This window comes from Perca fluviatilis, chromosome 16 (genome assembly GCF_010015445.1).
Source record: "Perca fluviatilis chromosome 16, GENO_Pfluv_1.0, whole genome shotgun sequence".
NCBI classification, from domain to species: Eukaryota; Metazoa; Chordata; class Actinopteri; order Perciformes; family Percidae; genus Perca; species Perca fluviatilis.
In genome coordinates, this window is record NC_053127.1 from 20,116,697 (window position 1) to 20,137,565 (window position 20,869).

General features: G+C 39.4%; 3 protein-coding genes across 4 annotated transcripts; 2 read left to right on the forward strand and 1 right to left on the reverse strand.

Moving 5' to 3' along the window:
• Nucleotides 1-900: 900 nt before the first annotated feature.
• vps36 (vacuolar protein sorting 36 homolog) lies at nt 901-6,356 on the reverse strand. The gene is made up of 14 exons (XM_039777891.1): nt 6,162-6,356; nt 5,904-5,972; nt 5,744-5,814; nt 5,222-5,336; nt 5,003-5,092; nt 4,415-4,501; nt 4,201-4,233; nt 3,913-3,990; nt 3,560-3,694; nt 3,341-3,406; nt 3,134-3,198; nt 2,668-2,752; nt 2,416-2,492; nt 901-2,252 (listed from the first exon to the last, which is right to left on the reverse strand). The coding sequence occupies exons 1-14, from the start codon at nt 6,255-6,257 to the stop codon at nt 2,171-2,173; spliced, it is 1,149 nt and encodes a 382-aa protein (XP_039633825.1). The 5' UTR covers nt 6,258-6,356; the 3' UTR covers nt 901-2,170.
• A 221-nt stretch (nt 6,357-6,577) lies between these two features.
• Nucleotides 6,578-15,184, forward strand: proser1 (proline and serine rich 1). 2 transcript variants are annotated; one of them, XM_039777889.1, is made up of 12 exons: nt 6,578-7,224; nt 7,307-7,372; nt 7,869-7,937; nt 8,145-8,239; nt 8,365-8,458; nt 8,799-8,909; nt 9,203-9,304; nt 10,035-10,113; nt 10,399-10,491; nt 11,727-13,077; nt 13,747-13,891; nt 14,028-15,184. In XM_039777889.1, the coding sequence occupies exons 1-12, from the start codon at nt 7,180-7,182 to the stop codon at nt 14,151-14,153; spliced, it is 2,376 nt and encodes a 791-aa protein (XP_039633823.1). In that variant the 5' UTR covers nt 6,578-7,179; the 3' UTR covers nt 14,154-15,184. The 2 variants fall into 2 exon arrangements, with proteins under 2 accessions (XP_039633823.1, XP_039633824.1); XM_039777890.1 differs by lacking the exon at nt 10,399-10,491.
• A 1,535-nt stretch (nt 15,185-16,719) lies between these two features.
• On the forward strand, nt 16,720-20,637 carry stoml3b (stomatin (EPB72)-like 3b). The gene is made up of 7 exons (XM_039777892.1): nt 16,720-16,875; nt 18,657-18,760; nt 18,877-18,949; nt 19,121-19,203; nt 19,305-19,508; nt 19,768-19,902; nt 20,060-20,637. Exons 1-7 carry the CDS (start codon nt 16,812-16,814, stop codon nt 20,246-20,248), a joined length of 852 nt encoding a protein of 283 aa, XP_039633826.1. The 5' UTR covers nt 16,720-16,811; the 3' UTR covers nt 20,249-20,637.
• Nucleotides 20,638-20,869: the final 232 nt, after the last annotated feature.

Here is a 20,869-nt window from a genome sequence, read left to right on the forward strand (position 1 = left end):
AAATAGCCTAGAAGTGCCCATGCAGCACCTTCACCTGCAGTTTCTTTTAAATACAAGATGATAAAGGACATTATACAAAACAAAGCACAGATGGAACACCATCTCCTCTCCTGACCTTTTAAAAAGTGCACTGTAGTGTATAAAAGGAACAAATCAATACACTGGTATCAGTTTAAACAACAGGCCCCTGGCTCAATTAAAAACTGAAGAAAGTGACTACATATATTTGAGATTTCACAGATGGATCTATAATTTATTCATTCAGGCAGTCAAACATTAATCTTTTTTATGTACATGTGTTGTTAAAAGATTAGATCTAAAAAGAAACTCATGATATAGTCATACGGAAATCCTGAGGATAGCTTGTGTATCCCAACTGCACCAGGAGGCAGGGTAACAAAATTGTAAACAGCAGAACTATTCATTTCACAAAATCAGATTTCCTTCCTCCATATAAAACGACTGACAAGTCATCCTTCTATAATCCATTGATGAAAGAACACATTACTGAGATTTGTATAGTAGACACTCAGCCATTCAGGATAAGGTTAAACTTAAAACGCACCATTGAGTTAATCCATCTCAGCATACAAAAGCAGGACCTATTTTGTTTAGGAAAACATTTCCCAAAAGTTCAATGTCATGCATGAATCCCTAATTACTATGATCAGACCTGCTCTCAGTCCAGCTCTCAAGATTCTTTGAGTACAATTAGGTTTATCTAGCATCATAAGTGAACCATATGGCATGGTAATCTAATCAGCTGTAGAGTTCTGCAGACCTTTTTTTTTTTTTTTTTAATCCAGAGAGCCGGCCAAAAACAGGAAGCTTCTCTGGAGAAGAAACACCCATTACTGCTCAGCTCAGTTCACAATGGGAACAAAGAAGTGTTCTACTCTGTGTGTAAGAAGCCCTGCAGGGACGCACATTTATTAAAAATGAAAGTACAGTGGCAACACTCCCAGCAGAAAGTATAAAGTTTAGACATGAAGCTACTTATACCAGTTGGGATTTATTACAATATGCTCATATCTCAAGCATATGTCCATAGTTACTCTCAATACATATGATATACTGTGAGTAGATATGGTAATGTAATTTTACACACACTTGTTTTGAAAGCTTCACTGTGCCGATTTATAGGGTGCTCACCTTTCAGTTTGGCTTTAAAAAAACATTTTTTAAAACCCAACCACAAGAACCACAATGGAAATAAGTCTTTGGGCTTTATTGTGTTATCCCTGACTATTTATGTATTTTTTATGTATGACACAGAGTGCTGTTTCATATTTTTTATATTTAAGTGGTCAAATACAATCAATCAACCTCTGCATTGAAGGGATTCATTGGCTGAATAATGACATTTGGCAACGTGCCCTACATTTAATTAGCTGTGAACAAAACTGACAGCAGATCAGGCATGTTTTTTTTGTTGTTGAATGTATTTTAAAAGTTATTCAATGACAATGTATCTGGAGAATAGACAAAAATCAAGGTCAAAGGTCACATTTATTTATAGAGCACATTGAAAACAAACCAGGTTTGTGCCAAAGTGCTTTACAACACACATGATGAAAGGTGGTGTAGGGTTTTTAGATTAATTGAAACCTTGACACCTGGGCATATTCTCTGCCTCCGCAACAGATGAGATAGCATGACACGCTTCATAACAATCCACACTACTTGTAAAAGAAAAAAAAAGAAGGTATAAGCTCTGCAACACAAGAATGTGTGAAAAAATGTACACTGTGTATTCTACTGAGTAAATTTTCCCAAACCCATTTATTACTAAACACTCATGCTGATCACTCCATCAAGCAGAGCAAATCTGGTATTTGAGCATTTATTTGAGCAGTTTCTGGAGAAGTTTCTGGAAAAGCATCTCCTTGATAACCTTTATAGACAGAGTCTAGCTTTAGACTTAGATAGAAAAAGCTGGTAGTATGTAAAGTGGATTGCAGAGATCTCCCACTAATAGAATACCAACCGTTCAAAAATCATCACCAGAATGGGTAAGTACATTATTGCGCTTAAAGTACAGCAGGCACTCTTCTGCTGTACCCCAGTAGGTACATGTAGTAGCAATGCATCAGTCTATCAGCATCAGCATAGACAGTGCAGCCCAGCTTAAGTATTTTTTCCTATCTCAACAATAATGACTGTAAACAGGTCAAAAGCGGTTTGGGTAGAATCTCAAACCCTCAACAGAGTCGTCTCTACACAAGTGGCCCATCTTCTCAGCCAGCAACAACCTGGAGATGAGGAGGGAATAGAAAAGAGGACACAAAGAAATGACCGAATGCATCAATAAAGAACAATAAAATGAGAAACAAAGACAACTGTAAATATTCTCATTCTTAAACAATACTGTGTAGTAAAACAAACAGACTGTATCTACTGTATAAGTGAACTTACCGTTCTTTACACAGAAGAACAGAGAGACCCAAGAGCTTTGCAAACTCCTCTGCTGTCAAAGACCCTTTGTCTGACACCTGTACGAGGAAGAGGAGGAGATAAGACAGGGAATAAGATAAAAGCCTCCAACCTAAGGGTTTGTGACTGTGACTTATCTCAATATTTTTCAAAGATACATATCCAAGATAGCATGCTGTTTGATCAGTCTAAAGCATGTCAATGTCAGTATATGTTTGTAACGGTAAAGCGTACACTGTCCAGTGCTGAGGCTATCATTTCCTCTTCGCTGTGAGACTGCAGCTGGACCACCATCACACCGCTGTCAAACACACGCAGCCTGTAAAGAGGACAAGATGGATGAAGAAAAGAGTGTGTGTGAGAGACAGATTTATGCTGAATGTTTTATGAAGCTAAAATAGGGAGTAAGGTAAAGACCAGCAACCAGTTTGGGGGTACTAGGAGTAGCATGGTAGGGAAACAGACCAGTGATTCTTTTGAAACTCTGGGAAGTGACAGGAAATGACAGTCGCAGAGGGCTGGACAATACTTCCAACAACAGGAAGCCAGGCAGGAAGAGCCTGGCCTCTTTCTGAAACAGCCACAAACCCTGTCCTATATTCCTTTAGTAAATAGCCTGGTCTATACATAAATGAATGCATGAAAGTGTGAACATAAGCTAAACAAAACAATACAAAAGGCAAACAAAAGTTCAACTCACCTCAACGGGAGCTTCAACGACTCAAACATCTTGCACGCGTTTACCAAATCTTCTGGAGATAAAAGCTGTGAAAAGAGAAAGTAACCTCAGTATCTGACACTTTGATTTGTGTGTAGCATGAATGTATAGACGTAAAGTTATGGCATGCCCACTCAAGTACTGTATGAGCTATAAAAACATTCTTCAGTTGTTTTGTGTGAGCATTACCTCCATCCCTCTAGCACGGTTGACGAGACAGTACACTTCAGTGAGGGCCATCATACCCCCACGCTCCTGAGAGAGTAGGGAGTGGTAGAACGAGAGCATGAGAAATGGAGTCAGAAAGAGATAGAAATTGAAAAGACAGTAAGAACATGGCTGAAATTAGTCTTTAATCTTAGCCTGTGTAGATGTGAAACACATGACACACAAAAAATGAACACCTACCTCTAGAGGAGCCTGTAGCATATCTCCCAGCTGCTTAGCCAGCTGCATATGGTAATGTGTGCCTGACCCATATGTATCCCTGGTAACAGGGTTAGCAATACCCATGCTCAGTAGGTAGGACTTAAACCGTATTGTCTATAAAGCAGAACATAACTGTTAATAAAAAGCAAACTACTTGAAAACCAAACTGCATGACGTGGGCATCATGTAATAACCCTATCAGTTGTGTGTATCATGGTCCAGTGGAGTTAGAGAGTATTACTTAGAGGATTTTATGATTAAAAAGGTAACTATTGCTGCATGTACAGTAATTGTCCTGTTTCTGTGTCGGATTTTGCTGGTCAGTTTCTTACCTCATCTTCTGTAATGTCTCCCTGCTTGTCTTTGATCTTGTTGGCTATAGATCTGGACAGCTCCACCATCTCTTTGGCCTTTTAGTTAGAGTTCAGCATTAATTCAGAAAATCCCACCGCATAGCAGTATATGAGCTTAACACAGGTTTGATATCCATAGATATGATGTTTTAACAATCATACAGTATAATGGATCAAATATAAGAGGACTTCAAAAAGAAAAATAATGATGTGACAAATCAACTGCTACAGGAAAATGTGAACATACAAAAGGAAAGCATTCTTTACCTTCACCATCAGCTTACTGAGATCCTCGAAGGCCTGAAAAAAAAAGATCAAAAAGGGTAATAGTGCTAATAAATGTTCACAATTTAAATTAAAATTACAAACTCTGTATTATCAGTGGGTTCACAATCACTTTCATCAAAATATGGCTTACTACAAAAACTTCAGCTTGGAGCTTTGAGGAGACACATTTCTCAATCTTTTTGCTTTACAGTACCTCAGAAATGTTTTTGTCGGTTTCTTTCCTCTTCTCCTCTATCTTTCTCTCAATGCCAACAATCCCCACAGCACGTGTTCTTCCTGCCTACATGACCACAGAGGAAAGAAAAACAAAGTGAAAAAAAAAATAAAAAAGTCCTCAAAGGACAAGGAAAGACCAACAGTGAGGAGGGAACACATTGTGGTTCACTACTGTTACATGTATTCATTTTAGTGACTATGATGTATAGTGTTTATTAAAAGAAAAGTTTTATGTAATCTTATTTGGAGACACATGTGTGAAATGACAGACTGTAGTCCTGCTGTGGAATACTATACTTGCCAATTTCTACCAATTGAGCAATAAGTGGCAGTATCATATCTTGGTTGATAGTCAGAGGCAGAAGTTCTGACTATTTTAACTGTCAAGCCCATTAAAGACAACACTGCCATCCTGTGGAACAAAATGTGAATTGACAGGTGTGTCATCCCCATGTATGTGGTGTGGTAACAAATCACATATGCTTCTGGCTTCTGAATAAAAAAAGATATCAAGGAAAATGACAGTGAAAAGGAAAATAGGATAAGCATCTTTTCAGCTTCTAACCTGAGAGCCGGTTCCTGTGGAGATGGGTTGTGAAAATGGCGTATTCTCCCATCTCTTCTGAGTCATTTCCTCTGTTAGCCTCCTGTAAAACTATAAGCATATGACACCGTGTCATTTTCAGGTAAATAATCAAACACAAAGTCTCTCTTAAGAAGGCTCATTATGAGGTAAACAATAAGTACAAACATTTCAAACTGCTACTTGTATAAGTGGGACTACCTCAATCTGCCCGTGTTCTTTGAAGGACAGCTTGATGAAGGAGTACTTGCTGTGTTGGTAGGGACCTGGCTCCTTGTTGGCAGGTGCTGCATGCAGGTGGATAACTATTTTTGCACTACAGGATAAAAGATGCCAACAGTTAATTTTCTTCTTGTAAATTGTAAGTATTGTTGTTATCAACAGGAGGGGAAACATAGCTTAAGTTCCACTTTTTCGTTTTCCCCAGAGCTTTCAACTGCAGGGGGCTATCATATTATCCCCAAATACAACCACCAGATATCACAAGATCAAAGTTCCATACTTAATTCCCATAATGACAACTGAACAAACTCCATCTACTGATGAAGACAATGAGAGGCAGTTCTAACCGGCAGAAAATGTTTTAATAAGTGGACCTTGATTAATTGTTATTGGTCAAATACATATTTAGGTATAAAAACTAAAATATTGCAGTTTGCTTCTTTTTTTATGTAATACTGAAATCATACTTCTCATTTCTGTTGTTAGAACCCAATTACTTACCTCTTTCCTATTCCTGCAGCCTGCTCCTCAAAGAGGATGATCTGTGACAGGGGCATGGCTATGCAGCATTCCTACAGGTGACAGAAGTCATAATGAGCGTCAGCACACAATATGTGAACAATAACTGCACCAGTACTCACTTAATCACATGCTGTCTTACATGATTTTTAACGTCCCTCCAGATCAACCGATGGGTGCTCAACAAGACAACTCCAACGTCCAGCTTAGCCTGGTACAATGACAGACGTTATTATTTTCTTATAATTTATTAAACCATGTACCTGAACTTTATCTCATGTGTACTGTCAATACTGCTGCGTTATTCAACTATCTTAGTTACATTGTTGTATGTATGTTTTAGCTGCTGTGTTGTTGTGACGGGCTACAAACTTAACTATCAGGAAAAAAAAAACTATACCTTATCATCGCCGTCATATAGTCTGACACCTCGTTGCTGGATCACTAAAGTTTCGTTTATTTCTAATAGCCCATTTGACCACGAAAAACGATCCATTTTTACTATTACAACAAACAACTATTCCTTATTCTACTAATTCTACTCATGGATGTGATTCTACTACTCCGCAATCCAGACCCATTTTATGTTTACTTCCTGTACGCTGTCCATAATTGGCCTGAAACTGTCCGCAGAGAAACACTAAAAAAGAACATACAAATGATATAACTTATACAGCCAATTTGATTTTTAATTATGTTGACTATAGATCAACTCTTTTAAATTATACTGTTACTTAAACTAGCTGTAATTATGTTATTTTTTTACAGGGTTTTCTGACAGGCTTCCTTAGAGGGATCCTTTCCGGTGTTGACGTTCCTAGCGCTATCTGTCAGTGGAAGCTAGCAAGACTGCTATCTTTCCCTGCGCGTTATTTTAAGATTCTGTATGATTTATTTTTTTACATTTTCCAGTCTCTATCGTAATTTTAGCCATGACTGGATTTAATCTTAAATTTAATGAACAAATGTACACATATTTTCTTTGCATTTTCTAGTGTTTTTTTGTTGAGCTGTGCTCAGAATTAAGCGTAGCTGTAGCTGGCTAGCTTGTTGTTAGCTGCGGACAAATCTGGTGCAGACAGGTTTAGCACTGCAGACACAGCTTCTCTTGTTTGGAAGTCATTGTTCATGGGCGGAAAGTTATATTGTATACAAGGACTGTAAAGACCATGCAGCTTTATTACAGAGCTAATGATTTACTGCGAATATGCAATACTTTAAATTATGCTTTCGCAGCATTATGAATTTTAATTAGTAACGTTGGGTCAGTAACATAGCTAGTATTTAGACTTAGTCATCCGAATGCATTTTTATCTTAAATCACCTTATCTGTATTGTTAAAAGTGTACTTACCAACTTCGTGGTATAATAACTGTTTTTATTGATAAGAGGCGGGACGTTTGTTTAAATTAACAAACATGGACAAGAAATCATTTGATATTGTCTTGGATGAGATAAGAAAGGTAATGAGTGCCTAATCCCAAATGTTTTGTCCGATTTAAGATTTGAAATCGGGGTTTAGTAATTCTTTATTCTGTGTTTCAGTGCGTCCTGACCGATCAGCGGATCAAAGCCATAGAGCAGGTGCATGGATATTTCTCCAGTGAACAGGTAACTGTCGAAACAGTACCACTGTCATTTTATTTAGTTTACTTCTCAGTTGGTCCGCTGTGAGAATGTCCGCAGAATCTCCAGCTCACCACGTGCTGTATTTTACCACACTAGATAGACAGGTTTCCCACACCTCTGTAAAGTCCTCACAGTTTGTGCATATTTAATGGTGCTTAAACGGTCATTACATTAAAACATAGTCCCCAAATTCATCCATATGCCTTATATTAGAATCTGATAGTATTACTAGTTATTGACTTACCTTATAACCAATGCTGCATATGGTTAGAATTTAATTCTTAAGTACATGGATATGGTGTGTTATATTTAGTTAGATCAATGCTTACTGAGGATAAATGTGTTTTTGCAATTGTTGTCATGCGAAACAAATAAAGTTGGTAGTCAAAATTGTTATGGTCTTTTATACTACTTCCATACTAGAGCCGTCCATCTTTAGTGTTATTCCAAGTTGTAACCCTGTCTTGAACATCTGCAGGTGATGGAGATACTGAAGTATTTCTCATGGGCAGAGCCACAGATCAAAGCAGTTAAAGCTCTGCAGCATGTGAGTAATATGTGTTTTAAGTGATCGGCACCAAAGTTAATAGTTTGCATTAATAAATATGTTTTCAAAAATGGATATAATTAAATGTGTAAAAGCTACAACATCAACATTAGTGAAGCTTTAAAAGTTATAATTTTGTCTTGAATTGCCACTTCTCTCTGTCATTGGTATGCATATTAAATATGTTTCCCCTTCTGTTGCCTTTAGAAAATGGTTGCAATCCCTACAACCAAAGTTGCAAATATCCTGAATTGCTTTACCTTCTCAAAGGACAGACTGGTTGTCCTGGAACTAATAGCTTTGTGAGTACATTTTGAAAATGCGTTGAAGCACCATGAATGTACTTTTAACACTATGCCACATGTTGTAATATCAGCATTTTTGGTTTGGCTAATTGGTTACTTGTTTGATTTCTGTTCCCATACAGGAACATTTCAGATGCTCAAAATTATCGTCCTGTGGAGGATCTGTTCCGCATACACTTGTCTGAGAAGAAGCGGGCTCGCAGGATACTAGAGCAAGTAAGTTCACCTTTACAAGTTCAACTTCATGGTGTTGTTTGTGTTCTAGGTAGGTTAGCATAGGAAACCTATCCGCTACTCTTATGTCTTGGTATCAAAAGACCTTGTGGAATCACTTTGGGAGCCATAGCCCCAGGGAACGACTGTCGCTTTGCGAGATGTACAGAGACTAAGCGATAGATGTACCTAAAAGATAATAATGCAATCGAAAATTAGCTTTTAGAACAGCGTTGTTTATGTTGACAAACCTAACAATTATAATATTTTTAATGCATACTATAAACACAAGCAAACACACACACACACAGTTTCTAAACTAATACTACTTCTGTGTCACTAGGTATGTAAGGTTGGCTGCAAGGCTCCTGTAGCCATGATCTCCTCCTGTGGTATGATACCAGGAAATCCATACCCAAAAGGCAGACCCAGTCTGGTCAGTGGCACATTCCCTGTAAGTATGTACATGGTTTGTGTTGAGCCTTCCTGAACCATCACCAACTAAGGATAGACATAAAGATGTAGATTGTATTATTTATTTTTGTATGTAGGTCCCTATTTGTTCCACCTCCATTGTCTCAGGCTATTAATGAACAGAACAAAGTTCATAATATATGTGACACTGAGTGTATTTATTTGTCTTGTGATTTTAATTGAAGTAGACAGCAACAAATTGGCATATGGCATGTTTGTCTTCTGCCTAATTAAGCCTGACCATGTACAAATTTATTTTCTTTATGATCACAGGGAATCCCTCCAGTGAAGAAAGAAGGCGAGAAGAAAGAGGACTCTTCTAACAGTCTTGAGGGGAAAGGAATTTCTGCTCGTATTATTGGACCATTCAAACCTGTAAGCACTAGAATGGGAATCGCTGACTAGGATAATGTAACAGTGCCAGGTTGCCCCAGAAAAACCTGATAACAGAGTGACAAGGCTTTACATGCCTAATTACATTAAGCGTGATAAAAACTTCAACCTACATGCCAAGCCATGGTATATACAGTAAGTTAATGATTGACTGTGGTTAGATTGCTGAACTGACTGGAGTAAAGGCTTTAGCAGAATAATAGTAGCACATACAGAAACAAATGAGTCATATATGAGTAAGAACACACACTCACAACGGTCACCCTTCACATTTAGATGCAAAGCATAGAAATGGACTTTCACTGTACTCCAGCTATTTCTATATAATGTAAATGTTCTGATGTCTGATGAGGCTATGAAATATGTTTTTCTTCTGTTATTTATTAATAACCATCTTGGAATATAGGAACATTATTTAAAAACGACCACCATCTGCTGCATAAAAATGACCATCCAAAGCAGTGGTTTGATCTTCCATATTTTTTTTTTGGTTTTCACTCGGTCTTATCCTTGATGTAATTAACCTGTTAGTTGTCTTATATTGCCTTTGAAAACACTTGCATTACAGATTCTCAGAATAAGACAGAATGTGCTCATCAGTTAAGTGTTTTTGGTGTGTGTGTGTGTGTATGTATGTATGTATGTATGTATGTATATATATATATATATATATATATATATATATATATATATTGTTTTAATCTTTTTCTAGTTTCCCTCAACCTACAACCCTCATCGGCCTGTGCCATACCCTATACCACCGTGCCGACCCCATGCCACCATCGCACCAAGTAAGAAACCAACCACTTACACACACTTATTCCTACCTTCCCCCGCCCTGCCCTGTAATCCAACACTGTTTACTTGCCAATAATAAGAAACCAGATGGATGGAAGGTTATCAGACAATTGAGGAATTTAGTTTCAGGTACAATTAGGAATTCTTTTTTTTTTTTAAACTGCCATCTGGGATTGTTTGAGGTGTAGTTAGTAGTGGGATGCGTTGTGTGTGATTCTTACATTTGTGTGTGTTTATGTGTGTGGTGGACGCTGTTAATATTTGCAACTGCTACTCAGGTGCGTACAACAACGCAGGCCTTGTTTCTGTGGGAGGGGTAATTACAACCAGTGTGCCCCCTCCCCCCTACAACTCCACCCACAAAGTAGCAGGTATGATTCGATGGAAGCTCGTGTGTGTGACAGCAAATAGACAATCCTTGAAACTTGCTGCCTAACTACCTGGCATGTTGCTTACCTGCGCTTCTCAAGTTTAAGGCCTTTATCAGGTGAAGAATGTGCTTCTTACTTCTGGAATGCACTGAGTGACCAGAAAAATACATCCCCCTTATATTTTAATGCAATCCAATACAACTGTGTATTGGATTCCTTTTAATTTATAATAATTTATAAAGTGTTGGAGAGATGTCAATTTAATTCTGCAATCATTTTAGGGGGTGTTGCCGTATTAGACTGCATCCAATGCAACCACATTTCTGTTATATTTGATATAATCCAGAATTTGTTCTTCTCCGAATATGTAGGTGAAGTAGACAAAATGGAAAAATTTAATTTCAATACTTGTCAATATTATACAGTACAACACCCCAGAATGGTATCAACACACAAACAACTAAAACAGTGGTCATAAACATATTTCTTTTGCAAGGCTGTTGTATTGCATTGCAGGCGTTTTCTGTTTTCTGGTCAGTCGGTGTAGAAGTAGACCTATGCTTTGGTGAATTGTGTGGACAGGTCTTTGGTTGCCTGGACTGGAAATGGCTTCAAACTAATGTCATTCATGTTTTTCTTACTGGAATCATGCTGTGAGCTAGCATTTAACATGCATCGCTTGGGTTCACGTATTTTATTTTATTTTTACGCACTGTCTCATCAGTTTTCACAGTTGAAATACATCTTTTAGGGCCTTTGGGGAGATATGTGGTCATATGCATAAAATGTCTCAAGGTGCATTAAATTGACAAATGTGAGATAAGCACACTGTGTGATGAAAGTTAATTTAAGCAAAATAAGTTATTTAAACATTTCCCCAAAGGTAAAAAGAAGACATATTCCAATCTTGAAAATGTTTAGAATTTCCATGTAATAAGTTGCTCACAGGGATGCTCTCTGACTATTCTTCCTTGCTGTCTCTTCTCTCTCTCTCTTTTTTATAAATGTGAGTGTATTGCTTCTTTTACAATAGTTTGTGTTGGGTTTTAACCTATTCCGTCTGTTTCCTGGTTGAAATTTGTTTTCAACAAAAACTAGTGATCAGAAAATATGCAACTATGTGGTACTGTTTAAATGTATTTCTTTTTTTCTTTTGATTGTAACATCATGTCATGTAATAGAGTCTTCATTTTAGATGACCTTTTTCACCAACTCTGATCTTTTTCTCCCTCCAGGTTACGCCAGGCCAGGCAATCTGCAGAACACCACACCTGGAGTCAACAGCGGGCCCCTCCTCATTCCTCATGGGTCCACGCCTTCTACCCCCGTCCCACCCCAGGCTTCTCCTGCTCAGCCGCCTCCCACAACCCCTATAACACCAGTTTTCCCTGGCATGGTTCCCTCTCACAACCCTAATGCCCCCTCTCCCTCCCCTGCTCCATCCCCATCTGTGATTAAAGCAGGCCCACAGACCTCCAGTGGCCATGCTACACCGACACCCTCGTCTGTCATTAAAGCCCACACCCCTTCAGGCACCCCTTGTGGAACTCCTGTCCCCGGCAGCGGGGGCTTCTCCCCTTCCCCCTTCCATGTCGTTTCCCGACCAGGCACCCCTGCCACTTCCCGCAGCGGCCCAGACCCCTTATCTCAGGCGAACTCCATGGGCTCAACTCAGCAGAGGGGTTTTTCCCAGTCCACAGACCACCAGTCAGGTCCCACTCACCATGGCATACACCCACAAGCAGGTAACCCGTCTGGGTCAGTGATCCGAAGTTACACCCCCTCTGGACCATCCACTCCAGTTATTCCGAGTTGTTCCACCCCAGGCCCCAGTCCCAAACTCTCCCCAGCTCATTCTGCACAGATTCAGGCTGCCATGGCGGCAGCTGGAGTCCTCAACAGACACACTGGGGGTAGTAACAGTGGCAGTAACAGCCCTGTGCCCTCTGCTTTCAAGGGCACCTCTCGCTCTGGCACACCATCTCTTAGCTCTCTTGTGGTTCCAGGTTCTGCCCAGGCTGCCTTGGCTCGTTCTTTGGGTCTCTCACACCCCTCAGGTTCTCCTCAAGTCTCTCTCTCTAGTCCTGTTGCTATCGGCGGCTTCCAAGCTCTGTCCTCCAGCCCAGCAGCCTCTCATTATCCTTGCCTATCCCCCTTTTCCTCCCTTTCTTCCTCTCTCCCTCCTTCCTCCATGGCTTCATCCATGTCCGCAATGCCTGCCACTACTAACATTTCTAACCATCCACCAACCTCAATCTACCCAGGCCTGCCTCCCAACGCTGCCCCAGGTGGAGCCTCCCCTTTCGGTCTGGGCCTCACCTCTGCCCCCTCCATATTCCAAGGCCTTGCGCCTGGTCCTAGCCCCGCTGCCTTCGCAGGGTTGGGAGTTTCAGGAGGGCACGGTGCTGGGAGCCCTGTGTTGTCTTCATTCATGGGACTGCCAGTAGCCTCTTCATCCTCAGGAGCATCGGTGGCACCACTGCAGGCAGCAGCAGCTGCAGCAGCAGCAGCCGCAGCTGGAGTTCCATCATCATCGCCAGTTTTGCCAGGCTTTGCGTCTGCTTTCAGCTCCAACTTCCAGCCTGGGTATGTGAGCTTTCAACATTTTTACTGGCCAGTATACAGAAGCCATGTTATATGGAGAATCTAAAATGAACCTAATGATTTTATATTGATCTCCTGATATTATTTTATTTAGCCTACGACAATACCATAGCAGCTACTCTATTTTAATGTACTGTAGGTCTGTGTATGCCAATTTTGCTGGCTGTTACAGTAGCCCTATTTTGTCTTCCATTTCTAGTAACCAGAGTAGTTAGTAATTTGAACATATGACATTGATTTCCACTTGCGTGTAAAATGGCTGAAAAAAGGGCGTTATAAATCATGTACATCGATTTTCCACTTTGGGTTTTATAAGTGGAAACACTGCATCCACAAGTGCAAAGTCCACTTGTACTTCTACTGTGGAGTGTCGGGCCTAGACTTTGGTTTGTGTTGTTCTTTGGTATATTTAGTAAGTTATCTTTTCAATGAACTTTTCAAGTGTTGGAACAAGCACAATCCTCACCTTTTGCTGACATTTTACACACTCAAGAGATGGGTGATGTCCTTCTCGCAAGAGCTATTAACTGAGCAAGCAAGTTATATTTCTTTAATATTTATACATGGGGAACGGCAACATAGTTTAGTAAAGCATGAAAAAATATAAACATTATTATAATTAAAATAGCGTGTGTATTCTGTGTGTTAAAGGTTGAGCAGTGGACTCCAGCCTCCAGGAAGTAGTGGGTTCCCCAGCTTGCTGTCCTTCCCTGGGGTACCAGGCTTCTCTCCCTCTGCTTCCCCTGCTACCCTCGGAGGCCTCCACAACCCAACCATGCAGTCTGCTCTGCTGCAGGTAGACACACACACACACACACACACACACACACACACACACACACGCTGTACTCTGGCAGAGTAAAATCATTTACATGTCAGTTTGATAAAGCCTCTCTGCTACAAAAACACTGCTTTTCTTTGTCTTGTTCCAGGCTCATTCTACATCTGGTTTGGAGAGCTTTCCTCCTCAGCCCAACAGTTTCACCAACTACCCTCCAGGCCCAGGAAACCCCTTTCCCCTCCAACCAGGCCTGCACCCACAGCTGGGTTGGCAGTGAAACCCACAATATACTTTGAAACATTTAGTACACTTACACAACAACCCTTATCGTACACCCTGCCCTACCCTTCAGCAGTTGAGACGTTCACTTTTGCCTCGAACCCTGAAGAGCACAGGACGGGTTGGAGAGTTTCAATAATGTATATGTTACAGCCAGAAGAATGACTTACTACTACAAGAAACACTATCGTGAATACAGTTGAAATAGTGTGTGGGGGAGATAGCATATTTCCTATATTATTCATAGTGAACAGTTGTAAATATCAGTTGTCAAAGTTGGTAGGTTTTACAAGTAGACCGTTACTGGTTTCAATGTTAGCTGGACTTGGCTGTTTTTAATCAAGTTTATCGACTTTTATTAGTGAATAATGAATTATAGAAATGAAATTGAAAAATGTACATGATATCATGTAATGAATTGACACTATCATTGTGTAGTATTTCATGTCCAGTCTCAGTGAAACAGACATGCGTGATGAGACATGATACTGATTGATTGTCCTGAATTGAATATTGTATTATGACATGACATGGTTAGGTGAGCTGTATGGCGCGGTCATATTTTGAAGTGGGCACCCCATCATTATTTGTAATCCTAGTGCTGTGTTAAGGGTGGGAGAAAACTAGCATTTGGCAGTTCATGTCTGTGTTTCAGTGAACACACACTTGTGGCTGTCAGCAGTTTACTGTGATTCACATTTCATTTCATATGTTTACAAATTTGCCGCCCTGCTAATGCTATTATTACAGTATTTGACCATATATACTGTATGCAGATGTTTCTGAGAACAAGCATTTGTTGATTGATAAATGGACTTGAGATATAAAATGTCTGTATTCTTCAGTAATGCTTTGCAACATAGTAAAAACTGTAATTTTACCTCATTTACTGTACACCTCAGTCCGCTAAAAGACAGTTGAGAGTAATAGACACGTTGTGTGTTGCCCTTGATTTTTTTTTGTCTGTTTTGCCCTTTTTTTGTATTTGCACCTGTTTTATTATTTGTCAGTAAACTGCTGATTGCTTTAGCTGTTGCTGTTCTCTATTCTGTGCGATACCATGCCTATCAGGAAATAGAATAGAATTACGTGAGGTGTACAAAATAATGTAAAGATAAATATTGACAGCTAGACATGCTATCCTATAGTTGAAGGCCAGTTGTTAAAGAAGTAACAATCATCACATACCACACCCACCTTATGGACATACCGTATTGTACCAGCAAAGTTCAAAAGGTTAAAGTAAAGGTTCATGATCAGAGAAAGACTTAATTAACAGGATAATTGTTAAATATTACAAAGTACAGCCTCAACAGGGACCAGATAATTGAATCTGTACTGAAGGCTGTGGTAAACATATACCTTAATTGATAGGCAGTTATTTTTTATTTTCTGTTATTTCATCCAACCCAACCGTTTTATAGCCTTCTTACCGTCCATTTATGGCACATCTTGCTTATCATGAGCATCATTATTATTGCTAAACACTCAGGCGATGCAATAAGTCATGTGTCAATTAGTCATGAGACTCCAACACCAGTCATGGGATCTCACTGGAGCAATTTCTTTTTCCCATCATTAAAAATTTTCCATTTCCATTCCTAGTCATACTCTGACACCTGTTATCTCCTTAACCAAACCTGTTATTAGACATTATTTTATTAATTAGGCATAAAAAATGTTTTTCAGTTACTTCATTTATTTCAAGGCACATTATCTGATCTTTGTAATTGATCTTTATATAACTTTGCTGTGTAAGAATTTGTCTATTTCGTCAGCAGCAGAATTGCAATATAAATGCTTACATTTATTTAATTTCTATTATATAAGTAATGTTACAAATTAATCGTGTACCTTGCTATTTATTCTAAAGGAAAATAATGTTATTAATGTGACAAACATGGTCCCATGTACTACAGCAAGTGTACAAGACATTTTGTTCACCCCAATCAACAAATGATGGCCTCTCTGAAGCCATTGTATTGAAAAGACGTGTTTTGAGTTTTCCCTATCTGTTCTTTATTTATTTCTTTATTCAATTTAACTCATTTTTACAGACACCATAAAACATTGATAATCATGATTGGTTCTCTACAAAAAGAGCTGTTTTAAAACAATAGAATTGAATCCAGTTTTACAGAGTCAAATGAGCTTGTTTTTGGATATCCACAGATGTTGAAGTGAAATGAGGGAAAGTGCAGCATTGCATTCTGCATCTCGACTTTCTACAAAGAAATGCCATCAGTACATTATTTCTTAATCTTTTGGGTTGGGACTGGTAAGGTTGACTATGCAAAGGCCCTATTTGGCAATGAAAGCTGCATTATGAAAAAAATAAATAACATTCATTTAATATCCTATATTATTCTATGTTACCAGTATTTTAAATAACCTCCTTCATTTATATGCAAAAAATAGGATTTCTTTTTCTTTCATGAAAACTCAGTATTTTATAAACATTGAAAGTAAAGATTCCTGTTAGCATCATGATAATTGTATTCGTTGATGATCAACTCAGTGTCGGAGCCACACCTACACCTCTGAGCCACATTATATAGCAGCATTACAGCTTTAAAAGGCTTGGTGACTCCCTCTTCATCAGATACACTTCAACAAACTCTCTCAACACACTTCCTCTCTCAGTTGTAACCAGCACATGGAAATGGAGGACCAAATGGAAAGCCAGAAGAGAAGAGGAATAAGCAAAGAGGATTTAATATGTAAGATAAACCACATTTCGTTTGTCTGTCTTTGCTTCTGAGCTTTAATGTTACTTCACTGGTTGTGTTAAATATTACTAACACCAGAGTTGGTGTAAGGCTTAGATCAACAAAGGAGTTGTTGACTCTTCCCTGAAACACAAGTTCCATGTTGAATGTTACCATGACATTGTCAGTTATGTGAGCGGGAGTGTATTGTGTATTATGTATTATGTATGATGTATACGTAGGAGCTCACCTGTGCAGGCGGAAAGCAGCCAGAGAGGCTAGGGCAAAGTAGAACTCCATCGTCATAGAAACAGAAATCACATGAGTCATTGAGATAAGAGTCCCGAAAGCATGTGACTCTGCTAAGTGTTTGTGTGTTTCCCTTTATACGTGTGTTGCTCTGTGAAGTCAGGTGAACAAGGAGCTGCCATGTCACACATGTTGTGTTTTGGCTTGGGTGTAAATGGGCCTAATTTGGTTGCTGATAATGGCTCCTTTTCATATCACATCATGTTGAAGCATAATTACAGTACTTTCCAAATCTTTGTTATCACCAACCTGTTGGACAGGATCATGTAACGATAGAAGGCTATGTGTACACATCCTTTACATGCGCACATGTTCACTCAGGTGTTTGTTAGTGATGAGGCACAACTCAACAATCATCACTGGATGCACATGTGAAGATCTGTGTACAGTTCCAATTAGAATTCCTCCATCTAAAGAAACCCACAGGTTTTGGTGCTATTAAAACCTATTTAATTGAAAAGAAATACACATATTTATAATGAAGATTGGTACAGTGTAAACTAGGATTATATTCCAGCAATTCTCATAAACTATTCAACAGTTTTTCCAGTAATTACCATAGATCAAGGGAAGTGAAGTTGCAAGGTTCTCTAATGTGCAACAGTGCTCCATTGCAGTTTATTGCAGTGGTAAAATGTCCTTTAGTTCAAAAACAGGAAACCACATTTTCTGTGGTTTGACCTAGAAAAAGAGAGTAATGTTGCTTATAGCACAACAGGAATTATAACCAAATCAGTACAAAGACCATAGAGTTGAAGCTTTTTGCAAATTAAAATATAATCTGCATATGACAGTGTAATACTGCACGGTGCTGCGGTATAAACCACTGAGTCTAAATGTGCCCTTGATATGTGTGCATACATGCAATTGAAAGCTGTTTTGTCTATAATCACAAGGTAAACACTGTGACCACCAGGAACTCAGTGTGAAATGTAATGACTTTGTCACAAAACATGCACAAATAGAAACGGAACAACAGTCATTTAAGTTGAAAACTATGACACGGTACAACCTTTCCCTCTCTTAATGACTCATGTTATTACCAAAGCAGCACTCCAGAGATAATGTTGCATGGGTAAACATTTAACTATTTGCACTTATAGTGTGAGAGTTTCTCATAGTGTTAACTGTGAGTTTCTCTGTGTGTGAACTGCTAGTATCAGTGTTAATAAATAATGTTCTATTATGATTTCAAGGACAAAATTAATACCATTGTGTGTAGTGTGTTGGCCTTTTTATAGCAGCTAAGGGTTGAAAGAGGGCCCAAAGGAATTTCAAACTGATCCGTGAGCTTCTGGACCGATGTTTGTATTACCCCTCATTATGTCTCAGTGAATCAGATCTTGTTTCTCCTTGCAAACCTGTTCACATCTCTTACTTTGCTATAACAAGGAGGCTTTCCTCTCTATTTCATATTTGTTTAACGGATTTCACAGTGTGCCAAACAGACTCAAACACACACTGTTGTCCCTCTCTCTCTCTAGCTGAACGGACAGGGTCTTTGGGATGCGTTGGTTGGATCCTAGTCATACTCTCTGGCATCTTCACAGCTCTTCTCTTCCCCATCACCGTCTGGTTTTGTCTGAAGGTGAGTGAACTCAAAAAGTTAGCACAGCAGGTTAGAGTCCAGAAACTGCTATTTCCTTTATTTCACATCTGAATGTGAATTGAGCTTCTGCTGCGGTCATCCTGTTGTTATTGCAGATTGTTCAGGAGTATGAGCGCGCAGTTATCTTCAGACTGGGCCGCATTACAGACAGGAAGGCTAAAGGACCAGGTAGAAACACTCCCAATTTCTATCTAACTGTAAAAAGAAAAGAAAATCCTGGATCGGGTATATCATTTGTGGTTTAAGAAAGGCGTAGTTTTAAATCTTTGATGCAATATAGTAATGTAATGTTTTCTTTTTTTGAACTGAAAATTCATGCTTTCTCCTGTTCGTCCATAGGAATTTTCTTTGTTATGCCGTGTACCGATTCCTTTGTGAAAGTGGATCTGCGAACAGTTTCATTTGACATCCCACCGCAAGAGGTAGGGGTGGTCCAAAGAACAACACCAAACTGTCTGAGTGGAAACGATTTTAATTAAAATCTGTGGACACACACACAAACTGCCATGTATTTCTACTCTAGATCCTGACCAAAGACTCAGTTACAGTTTCTGTGGACGGAGTGGTGTACTTCCGGGTCAGTGACCCCATTGCCTCTGTGGCCAACGTGTCTAATGCTGACTTCTCCACCCGTCTGCTGGCTCAAACCACCCTGAGAAATGTCCTGGGGACTAAGAACCTGGCTGAGCTCTTATCTGACCGCGAGGGCATCGCTCACAACATGCAGGTACTGGAAACTATCAGGCGGGCATCTCTGAACCCAGATATCATATCTGTCCTGTTCATAGGTGTTTGATGGTTGCTGAATGGAGGGCGCCACCTCATTTTCAAAAATTGTGAGACATTTGGATGAATCATTTTTCTTTGAATTTGTATTCCTAATGGACAGCTTTATATGTGAATTCCATCTGTGGATGGTATGGAATAAACAATCAATTACAATGTAAGCTACAGGTGTGAGCTCTCCCTCTCCCTGTCTCTTCCAGTCCAACCTGGACGAAGCCACAGACAACTGGGGCATCAAGGTGGAGCGTGTGGAGATTAAAGATGTGAAGCTGCCACATCAGCTGCAGAGAGCTATGGCTGCCGAAGCAGAGGCTACACGAGAGGCCAGAGCCAAGGTCAGGCCATGTAGCATGACACATACAACACATGTATATACTGTGCAGTGTTATACAATAATTAACACACAATGTGCGTTATTGTCAGGTGTATTATTTTAGGCTAATGAATTAAATTGTGTGCCATCCTAATCTCTCTTTCCTAATGTGCGTATAGGTGATTGCAGCAGAGGGTGAGATGAATGCATCTCGTGCCCTGAAGGAGGCGTCCCTCGTGATCGCAGAGTCTCCGTCAGGCCTGCAGCTTCGCTACCTGCAGACTCTTAGCACCATAGCAGCAGAGAAGAACTCCACCATCATTTTCCCCCTGCCCATGGATATCATATCTCACTTCATGAAGAAGTGATACCTCAGTTTGCTCATCCTCTAAAGGTCACTGCTTAATGAAACATGGTATTGGATGGGATCAGGATACATGCCTGTGCCTCCTTGGTAAATAAACTGTCAGGGTGCAAGATAATGCTATTGTTGTATGGTCGCCATTTTTTTCAGACTGATCATGGAAACAGTTAGTCACGCCGTGACCAGGCCAGGCCTGCTAACCAATGGGATTTTGATTTAAGTCATAGTAGTCAGCATGCTATTGGCAACATGTATTATGAAACTACCATGGTATCATATGTTGTTAAAACTATATGATACATAGTGTCTCATTTATAATAGGCTATTATATGATGTAATTTTGACCAGTTACATATTTTGATACTGAAATAAATGTAAAATGTTTAAAACAAACTCTAGTCTTATTCTCAGTCATACAGCTTAGAAAGCTTCTGTTGCATTTACTCTTGAATCCCTCATATGCGATATTAGTTTATGTTTTTGTCACTTCACTAGTTTAGAACGTGTTAGAGACTTTATCTCTTCACCATTGAACACCATTAAAAAACCTTTGCTTCTCCTTTGAAATAAGCAGACTTTGTTACACTTTATAATAACCATCATTAATACATTTTAAATTGGTAAT